At 37.4% G+C, this 11,148-nt stretch overlaps 2 protein-coding genes across 2 annotated transcripts; one reads left to right on the top strand and one right to left on the bottom strand.

Annotated features, from left to right (window-relative positions):
- Nucleotides 1-3,398: 3,398 nt before the first annotated feature.
- On the bottom strand, nucleotides 3,399-6,998 carry LOC106110897 (non-specific lipid-transfer protein). Its single transcript, XM_013292847.1, has 2 exons — nucleotides 5,556-6,998; nucleotides 3,399-4,106 (listed from the first exon to the last, which is right to left on the bottom strand). The coding sequence occupies exons 1-2, from the start codon at nucleotides 6,660-6,662 to the stop codon at nucleotides 3,603-3,605; spliced, it is 1,611 nt and encodes a 536-aa protein (XP_013148301.1). The 5' UTR covers nucleotides 6,663-6,998; the 3' UTR covers nucleotides 3,399-3,602.
- A 526-nt stretch (nucleotides 6,999-7,524) lies between these two features.
- On the top strand, nucleotides 7,525-10,319 carry LOC106110954. Its single transcript, XM_013292922.1, has 3 exons — nucleotides 7,525-7,713; nucleotides 7,790-9,998; nucleotides 10,069-10,319. Exons 1-3 carry the CDS (start codon nucleotides 7,643-7,645, stop codon nucleotides 10,210-10,212), a joined length of 2,424 nt encoding a protein of 807 aa, XP_013148376.1. The 5' UTR covers nucleotides 7,525-7,642; the 3' UTR covers nucleotides 10,213-10,319.
- Nucleotides 10,320-11,148: the final 829 nt, after the last annotated feature.

Genomic DNA, 11,148 nt, shown 5'->3' with positions numbered 1-11,148 from the left:
ATTTTGTTTTGTTTTTCGTGTATTTTGTTTGGAAGTCGGTTTTGTTTTTGACCTTTCACTTCACTCGTAAAACAGTTAAACGGAAACATTTAATAAAAACATTGAAACTTAGTCCAAAATATAACAATGAGTAGCTATCGCCCGCGAATCCGTCCGCGTGGAATTGAAAAAACAACAAGTGAATAGATGATTATGTGTTCTTCCAGACTACGCTCTACATCTGAGCAAAATTTCATCGAGATCCGTTCAGCCGTTTAGGTTACAAACTCTAACAAACATCCATCCATCTAAACTTTCACATTTAAAATATTAGTTAGAAGTATGAATTACGATTTGTAAAAACACAGTTTTATTGAGAATTTTGTGAGGTACGTGATAATTTAATTTATCCTCGAAAATTCAAGGCGTCAGAAAACCTTTTTTTAATTTAAACTAATATATTATTATATACTGAATAAGTGTTAATTTATATTATAAGGAATTATGTTGTTTTTGTATGAAAATTTATGATAAAATGCGTAGATAAAATAAAGGGGGGTCTTTGTTATAGGTGAGAAGATTTTTCGAGTAATTTCAAACAATGGCAGTAATAACTTTTTAAATTTTAAATGTTTACGGAGAAGTTCACACGTCAATAAATAGTATTTTGATACCATCCTTTATTACTTTTAGTTAAATATATACACTCGAGAATATGTGTAAGTAAGGAATAAGGAAAAAAATATTAGTAACCTAGGTTTTAGTAAAACTACGTAATAACTAGAAGAATCACGAGGTTCGTATTCTTCGTTTCGATTATAAACCTAATGGTCGAAATCTGAAACTTTAAACACTTCATAAACGCCATTTTAATCTGCCAGGTGTTATTTTATTGTAATTTAAAATTCAAGCGTGGCCTTACCATTTGTACACCTTCAGTATTTGACTATAAATTAACTGTGGTAGTGCCCGCTTTAACATCTTGACACGAATGGGCCGGCACGCCCGGTGTAATACCACGACCACACAGAAGACAGGCGTGAAATGGGAACAATTCCGTGTTTCGTCTGATGAGTGTGGTGCCGGAGGCCTAATTTAAGTCCCTTTCTTTTTACCACCCTTTTCTTATAAGAGGAGAATGGGAAGGGGAAGTGGATTTGACGATGCAGGAGATGCATAGGAAGGGGCAATGTCCTCTTTATTGGCGTTTCCTCCTCCGTCGGATAAGGGTAGGCAACGCATCTGCAATCGCGGATGTCTATGGGCAGCGGTCGCTTCGCCATTTTGGCGGATTCAGGTGGCCGCTTGCTCGTTTGCCGCCTTATGTTATAAAAAAAAGATGAGAATGGGACTGACGACACATATTGTCGCGCGTGGTTAGTGAGCATTTTACTGGTATGTGTATACGCTTTTCACCAGTAGCCAGTATTTTAATTTTAGTTTAACTCAGTAATAAATTCAATTTGACCTTTAAACGTTGCTGGTGGTAATTAAATTAAAAAGATTAATTTGATCAAATAAACCACCAGCTATCTAATCTGTGCTTTTCGGTATCAATGATTGTTTGAAAAAAACAACTTTATCCTGCCTGAAGGGATCAAAGTACAAAGTACTCTAAACACTTAGCATTATTTAGTACATGTATTTTATCTGTGGTAGTGGGGACATCGGAATCTTTGCGTGACTTTTCATTATAAATACTCGTAACTGTGTCATTTTGATTCAAAGCATTATCGGTTTGAATGCTATCGCCCAGTTAGAGATATTTTTACAGGACAAATGTTGTGCGACTGTCGATTGTTTCGCAGCCCCTTCAACTGTTTAGTTGCACAACTAAAAATGGAGTAGTGTAACCTCCATATAAGGGATCAAAGCGAGACTAAACAGTCGTGCGATAGTGTGCTCTAAGCGTGGTCTCGTTTAAGACGCTGTTACATATTTTAATGTTTAAATTTTTGTCCGTAAGTTATTTAAAAGATACAATAATGGTTATTTATACTGATAGAGCCTTATGTAAATATTAATATATCTAAAGAATAGAATTGTAGATAATTTGACAAAATGTCGTTATCATGAGATATGTGATACGTGAGTTTCAATAATAATTGATTAATACCATGTCAGCTATAAATAAAAAAAATAGTTTTTGCAGACAATTTTAATATTAAAACCATTATATTGTCTAATGGTTTTTAGGTTATAACTGATAGAAGTGTTAAATAAATTGACATAAAAAAGTAAATATTCGTATTTTAGTTTTAATGATTTTTACTTGTGTCTTGTCTTTGTTAACATTTGACCTTGACGATGTCTGTAGTTTCAAAATGGATTTTATTTTAATTTTATAAGTGCGAAATTACTTCTTGGTGTCTAGAGAAAATCTTTGAAGTTGCCATACTTTTTGGCGGGAAAAAAGGGTTATGTGGGGTTTGTCCCACTAAAACATTGTTTTGGTTGTCAACCTTGAGTGTAATAGAAGAGAGTTCCGGGATCTCCTTTTAATGCACCGGAACAAGTCGAAAATAACCTAGCTGTTATATACCCTACTTTTACTGTACAATAAAAAGTGTTTAGTTTAGTCCCACGCCCAATTTAAGCCCCTTTTCCTTCCCAACCGTTTTCAAGACAAGGAAGGGAACGTGGATTTTACGGTGGAGGAAGACACATAGGAAAGGGAAATATGCTCTTCAAACGCGTCTCCTCACCTCTATTATTGCGAATGTCTATGGGCAGCGGTCGCTTTGCCATTTTGTCGGTTAAGTGGCCACTTGCTGTTTGCCACCTTATGATATAAAAAAAGTTAATGAGGTCATTTAAGTGATTATGTGTCTTCCATTCCTTTTGTTTAAGTATATAATTATTTAGTTAAAGAAATCGTATACTGAAAAACATCCTATTATTTTGACAAAAACAATCGCGTTTACGCAGTTTTAGTAGTCACATAACACTGGTTTTATCTGTTTTCGATACTGGCCACCGGTTTTTACTTTTACAAAGGTAAATGAATTATGTAATAATAAATGTTGAACGGCGTCAACTTACGTTTTCGTAACGGAATATTAAACGAATGCATACTAAAGCAGTGTCAATTGTATTGTTCACTTTTTGTTTTGACTCAGTATACCATTTCAAATATTGTGGCAGCTCAAGAATATCTGCGCATTGCGTTGTCATCCGGCGCTTTACGCCAGAATGCATCTAATTGTATTCTGCATAATAGTCGACTAATGCGAAAGTTTGGATGGATTAATGGATGTTTGAATTCGTGCCCTAAATTACTGAACGGATCTCGATGTTTAGGTAGATGTAGAGGATAATCTAGAACACAGGCTACTTTCTTTTGTTTATTTAGGTTCCACGCAGACGGACTCACAGACGAAAGTTAGTATACAATAAAAGACATAATTAAAATATGTATAAAAGTATTTATTAACATTAAACAATTACATAAAAAACCCTCTGGAATGATTAAACAATTAAAATTAATATAAATCGTTCCACGACTCAATTATTTTACATAAAATATATCCGTGCGATGAGAATGTATAAAAAAATACATAATGGTCAACATTTGATGAAGTCCCACAACCCGAAACACCCGCCAACATCCGGTTAATACCGGTTCAAAGCTTGGAGCGTATCGACTCGATCCGTCCGGCGGCAGAACGCTGCAAATCTGTTAATTTCATCGCCAGCCCCATATTACCCTGGATCTTTATCTTACCCTGGAAGAACGCCTTCTGAGGGTTCAGCTTACCAGAGATCAGTTCTACTACGTCATCATCACTAATAGTAAAGGTTACATCGGGTTTCTCTTTACCATTGTATGTGATCTTGCCTTTCCCATCCTTAGCATTTACAACCCAATAACCTTCCGCACCATTAGGGCCATTCCGCACTTTAAAACCATAGATTCCTCTGACTTTTTCGATCAGATTCTCCTCATCTGACTGCATTGCTTCTTCAAGTATTTTCATGTACTTGAAGACTTTGAAATTTTCAGGGTTGTCAGTGATAGCGGCCACCGGGTTAGGGCCCGCATTCTCGAAGCCCTTCCTATACATGGCGATAACAACAGCACCACCCAGGCCCAGATTGTGCTGCAAAGCGATACGTGCTCGCGGCACCTGTACAACAAACACACTGAATTCAATGGCAACACAAAAACAGCTAAACATTAACACGGTTTAGTGATTTCACATAACATTGAATTAATTGCTTAATATCTTAATCTTGGTTTAATAAAATGTTGCCTAATGTTATCTTTAAATCAATGTAGGTCAAATGAGATTCTTTTTAAAAAGAATAGCTTCTGCACTAACTTCATTCATGGAGAATAGAAAACTTATTATGCCTTCTATACTGACATATATCTGTGCTAAATTATATCAAGATATATTGAACCGTTCTGGGGATGTCACCTTAAATCTATTGTCTAAACTCTCGTATTTATACATACTAATATTATAAATGCGAAAGTTTCAATGAATGGATGTTTCGATCGATGGATGGATGTTTGTTAGGTTTGTAGTCTAAACGGCTGAACGGATCTCGATCAAATTTGACACAGATGTAGAGGATAGTCTGGAAGAACACATAGGCTACTTACTTTTTTTTAATTTCACGCGGACGGAGTCGCGGGCGAAAGCTAGTATTAAATAAAATATGGGACAAACAAGCAGAACATCAAGTGATCAACACTCAATAAACCTTCTTATGGAGGGAAACAGCCATAACATTTATAAGCAAGACCTCAATCCATCTACTAACACTACAGACCAACAGTCTGTAGTTTGGCTTCCAATATGGTTCAGACAATACAAATCACAATGGACTTTGAACGGTACAATAATAAATTATTAAATTATTTATACATGGAATGACCCTATATCATTGACTACATAAAGTGAATAAAACTAAAAAAAAACTATAAACACACTTATTGCGCTGCTTCTTAATCATAAAGAAACAATTAATATGTTTATTAAAATTCAAGGTTATTTGAAAGAGTTTGAGCAATTGGTTTGAAAAAAAATTAAACAATGAAAATGATTCTTCAAAAAAAAGGTTCCAGAATATTAGATTATATAAAAAAAATGACCTAAAAGTAAAAAACTACTCAAAATACGTAATTAAACACATTCTAGACTTTTTAGCAGCATGTGAAAGAATCTAGTATAAATAGTAAAAATTAAGAGCTGGTGCACCTCTTTGACTAAACTATCGTACAACTGTTGTCAATTGTTTCACAGCTGATTCAACTGTTTAGTAGCACTACTAAAAAAAAACATACAGACGAATTGTGTACCTCCTTCTTTCGGGAAGTATGTCAAAAGTCGATTAGTGTGCACACTGTGCGATAGTTTACTTTCAGGTGTCTCTACACTCTAACCCCTTTAACAAAAAAGCTATTTTACAAATCACGAAAAACATAATAGTGGACAATCAAAAAAAGTCATAAACACTAGAGTAGAACACACTTAAAGCACACCTTGAGCCAGCAATGAAGTATTTCAATGGATTTGAAAAATCCAATGCCAATTTACATACAGGCTGTCAACAATTGTATCACAAACCTGTCTGGCATCCGCCTCTCCTCGCAGCTGCCACACCAGTTCAGCACACTGCGCCAACCCAGTGGCTCCTAGGGGATGGCCCTTAGCGATCAATCCCCCGCTAGGATTCACTACTACCCTCCCCCCGTAAGTATTATCTCCTGAATCAATAAACTTTCCAGCCTCCCCCTCGCCACACAATTGCAGCCCTTCATATGTAATCATTTCATTAGCTGCAAAGCAATCATGCAGCTCAACTACATCTACTTGCTTTGGTGATATTCCAGTCTTTTCATACAACCGCTTTGCTGCAAACGCAGTCATATCATAGCCAGCAACTTTCATCAGACTATTTTCAGTAAAAACTGCAGCTGTATCTGTTGCCATTTCCATACCAATGATCTCTACTGCCTTCTTCTGGAGACCATACTTTATAACGGCCTCTTCAGACATAAGAACCGCTGCCCCGGCACCATCACTGGTCGGACAACACTCCAGTTTAGTTAAAGGACCATAGATCTTTCTAGAACTTAAGACCTCTTCTACTGTGTACTCTCTGCCATTCTGTGCACGTGGATTTTTAGCTCCGTGTCGATGATTTTTGGCGGCTATCTTTGCCAAGTGAACCTCGGTGGTTCCATACTTCTTCATATGCTCCATAGCTGCATTACCGAAATACTGCGCTGTCATAGGTGCAGCAGCAAGCTCTATCATGTCTGCCATTTTTAATGTATGTCTATCCAATGGATTTGTTCTGTCTGTGAAACCACTGCCGCCCAGAGCACCCGGCGCCATCTTTTCGAAGCCTACTGCTAACACAATATCAGCTACACCACCTTCTATGAACTGCTTAGCGATAAACAAGGCGTTAGATCCAGTAGAGCAGTTGTTGTTGACGTTGTAGATGGGGATACCGGTCATGCCGACCTGGTACAGCACACGCTGCCCGCATGTGGAGTCCCCGAACACGTAGCCGCAGACCGCCTGCTGTATCACCTCGTACGGGATAAGAGCGTCGGCCAGCGCCGCTTCCACAGCCTCCTTACCCATCTCTGGGTAGTCATTACTGGAGCTCGGTTTGACAAACTTTGTCATTCCGACGCCAACTACGTAAACTTTCCTACCCATTGTGTGATTTTTCTTATAATTACCTCTTGCGCGATAGTCAGTCGACGATAACTACTGCGAAGTCACTGGAAAATCTGGCTTCGATAGTTTGAACTTTGATCCTCAATCGCTTTATAATTATCTTAATTACAAGACAATGTTTAAAACCGAGTTACAAATATAAATGTACCGGGATCCAATAGGGCTACGATCGAACTAACTAATAACGGGACAATAAAACTGAATACGTAACACCTATAAGGATACAAAACCACAAAACACAAAAGACGATAATGGATGATAAACTTGTTTTTGAAAGATGGATGGAATTTGAAGTTTGACCTCTGCGTAATGTTGCTAGAAAGAAGAAACAAAATTCACTGACCGTCATACGCGGATAGGCCTTAAGCAGCAATTTTCTGTGCTTGGAGTACTGCCAAAATTAAATTTAATCTTGTATCACCTAACACCTAACTTACTATTTCTAAATTTCTGCTATAGATTTTACTAGGGTATACATGCTACTTACGTATAGCACGTTTATGTTTCATTTTAATTCCTTAGTTTAAATTTTCAAGTGCAAGTTGTTCAGCACCCATGAATTCAGTAGAATATTCACATATAACAACACCACACTGTTTAAACGTCAAAATTAAAACGTTCAAAAATTAGATACAAATATTACGATGTACTTAAGAAAATTAATTGATAACTAAATTAAAACGGAAAAATATAAAAACATAATAATATTCTTTTACAAGTCCTATGAGTACCCGTTTAATTATTCACAATTTATTTAAATCGCACATTTTCTACAAAGGCCTGGTCATTTATACCGACATAAAATGAAAAATATTCTATTCGATTTACAAAATCCATTACATGTCATACAATCAATGAGATTACAAAATGTTAGATGAAAATTTATAATGTTCTATTAATTTAATTTTCACAAGAAATTTATTCGGCGCTAAAAAAATTATTTGTGTGTAATAAAGGAAATGGCATTGGATAAACAAAAGATATTAAGTGAATTAGGAAGCGTAATGAATCAACTACAAAGTGCAGATTGGTAAGTGCGATTTTACTATTCTTCAATTCTATCCAAGTGTTTGTATTACACAGGCCGATTATTTATGTTCTTACAGTGGTTGTATGGGGAAGTTATTCAATAACAGGAGTTCGCATCCAAACATGGGTAGCCCTACACCAGGGGCCGGAGATTATCGACACGGCGGTTGCTGCCGCTGCCCCGGGTACAATAGATTCGGTTCCTGCGGGGGGGACCCTAACGCAGCCAATGGAATGCAGAATATGAACCACTGTATGGGTCGATGTAATCCAGCAAAACTTTACTCAGACACTTATCAATATTTAAACTCGAATCTCATGCAACCGGTCGTACAAGAGGTGTATAATGATTTGAAAACTATAACACCGGCTAACACTATTATGAATAGTCCACCCGGAAATGCTTTAATGCCTGCACAAGGGCAGACTAATATGTATAATCAAGGTGGTGTTGGAGATCAGAGCAGAGGTATGGGAGGCCACATGGGCGGATTGGGAGGTGGACATATGACAGGCGGTGGTCATATGACAGGAGGTGGTCATATGTCGGGAGGTGGCGGACCAGCGGATATGGGTTCGAATATAGTAAGCATGATGATGAGTGGACAGAAACCAATTGTAAATGAAACTCCGATGGGAGGCGGCAACTCATTAACACAACCAATGCTTATTGATGCCCCTCAGTCACCACACGGAAATGTTGGAGTTGTTCCTTTGTCCAATCAAATGAACGCATACCAAGCTAATGATCCAAAAATGCATTCAATGAATAATCAACAACAATACAGTAATCCAGGACATTTAGTGAACCTTATGGAAGGGGCAAGCCAGCCTACGTTATCTCCTCCTATGTACACCAATCCTCATGCGAACCAGCCCTCGGTTTCTCCCACAGCTTATGCTAATCCTCCAAGTCATCCTTCGATTCCCCCCACATCCTACGCCAATCCACCAGCTAGCCATCCTTCGATTCCTTCTTCAACTTACGCCAATCCTCCAGCAAGCCAGCCTTCTATTTCTCCTACGAATTACGGCAATCCTCTACTGGCTACGCCAAATGTTAATGGCCCACAGGCCCCTGGTGTAAATAAATTCAATCAGATGTTCCCTGGTGTAATGCAGAACTTTGGTGGAGACTTAGGTTTTGATCCTATGGCAATAGCCGTACAAATGAATCCAGCAAATCAACAGCGGACTGCGATAGACACTATCCAAAAACTAATGAGCGGTAACTCGAGAGGTATTAGTAGAACGGCAAACATTTTGAACCAAGGACAGCTGCAAAATGTTGTACCCGCTGATATACCAGCGCAACCCGCTGCTCTCCCAAGCCCAGTCCCACAAAGTACCATCCCTACCGAACACTTGAGTCAACCACAATTGAGTCAACCAGTCGCACCGAGTCCGGAACAAGTGAACTATCAATACAGTAGTGAAGTACGCCCACAACAAGTGTATACCACCTTAACTCAAGATCCTAGTAAACAAATGGTACAACAGCCACAATACCAAGAACCAATATTGCCTGCCCAACCGCAATATATGCCAGAGACTCCAAGCAATGCAATACAAAATGTATCAGGCAATGAGAATGCTTACGAGCCATATGTAACTACACAGGATCCTTACGAAGGTACCGAGCTACCACCGGTTCCTTCATCAATGAAAATAGAAAAAGTGCCAATTTTCCCTGTCGATTTAACTCATACTAGATCGTATTCTCCTATTAAGAGAACAGTCTTTTCGGATCATAATCCTTTAAGTAAACCTCGGTCACAGTCTCCCGTGAAACGACTTGCCTATTCAGATTACAATACGTTAGGTCAACCCATTCTAAGGGTGTCTGCAAGTAGATATATTAAAGCAGAGCCACCCCTACCTCAGACGTTATCGCCACAAGATTCCCCTAAACCGGCGGTATATAGTAATGTTAAAGCTACCGTTAGTAAGACATCTATCATCGGTAATCGGCGAGTTGGAAGAAATCCAAGTAAAAATCAATTACAACATCTATATAACCAGTATAAAGGTTCACAATCTCTTACACATCAAAATCCAACGAACAATAACGAAGTTGCTTCATACTCGGAGGGAAAATTAAACGTACCTCAGCAACAAGCGGTACGAGCTCAGCCGAACAAACAGGCTGTTGAAAAAGTTGCCGGGGACACATTACAGAACACAAATATAGAGTCCACTAACGTCATCGCTGGAAAACCAGATCAATTTGCTGGCCAGTACGGAGATGTACTTAATATCAAAAGAACTACAAATGAAGAACGCTTGGTACGTTTTTACAAATATCGTAACTTTCTTAATCCTTAAACTTCTATGTTACTTGTTCTTTTATTTCCAGCAACCATCGCCAAGGCAACGTAAAGGTTTTAACGGCTTACAAGACCAGGTTTACACGTCGTATCCCAAGTCTACGGCGTGGTCGTTCCACGGGAACCCTCGTTTGCCAATGCCAATTGGAAGTCTTGCTAGAAAAAGATATTAAAAAAATTGTCCTTTGTGATTATTGAAATTGCGTTCCGTTGTTATTTAATGTTATTTATACTGTTGGTTTGTAACGTGTTTGTGAAATTAAAAATTCGTTAAAGGTTCTATGCTTTTCTTAATTCATCCTTCGAGATATTACTACTTATGATATTGAGTACATAAAATATTTGTAGAATCAAACAGATAACTGATTCGCATCCCAATTAAAAAAATTATTACGGAATACTTTGACTCAATATTTTTTTTTTCAAACTTCTGATTTAGTTTTTAAGGACGAATTGGTTTTATTTGGTAACTAATTTCAAATTGCTGTACTTCTTACGAAATGTTTCAAAGTTTTCACGTTTTCGTAACAATCGGCACGTTTTCGTGAAGTCTTAGAAATCAATGGAAAATTTAGAATAGTTTAAAAGTTTTTCTAGAGTTGTCCATGATTTTACAGTTTTTTTTCTGTATTGAAAATTATATAAAGCGTAATGGGTAAATGAGCAGGTTATTTTCAAACATTTTCGATTAACAACAATATAATTTTCTGCAATAATTAAAAATGAACTTGAAATACAAAGTTATCACAATGAAAATAAGGTATCGATATGTAAAACACGAAAATCGATGTGGTTGGAGAAGAGCCGTAGATTGTGTAGTGCACACATCACATCACTATCCGTCAGTGTTGCCAGTGCTAGGACAATTGCCGTATTCTACGGCTTTCGGGCCAACAAATTACAATATCTATGACTTATGGCCTATTTTGTGTTAAAATGAAAGCTTTTTATTATGTTGAATAATAAATAAGTATAACGTATGGCCGTAGCAGATTCTAAGACTTTTCGAAAATCTACAGTAAATATTTTTTTTTTTTTAATAAATGAAAATTAATAAAATAAAGAAAAGGAAACAAAGTAGTGCCACTTTTTCGAGACTTGGGGGACTT

Source organism: Papilio polytes, unplaced genomic scaffold (assembly GCF_000836215.1).
Source record: "Papilio polytes unplaced genomic scaffold, Ppol_1.0 DF824191.1, whole genome shotgun sequence".
Classification (NCBI taxonomy): Eukaryota; Metazoa; Arthropoda; class Insecta; order Lepidoptera; family Papilionidae; genus Papilio; species Papilio polytes.
Note: the sequence above shows the minus strand (reverse complement) of the source record. Positions and strands in the feature narration are given on the sequence as shown.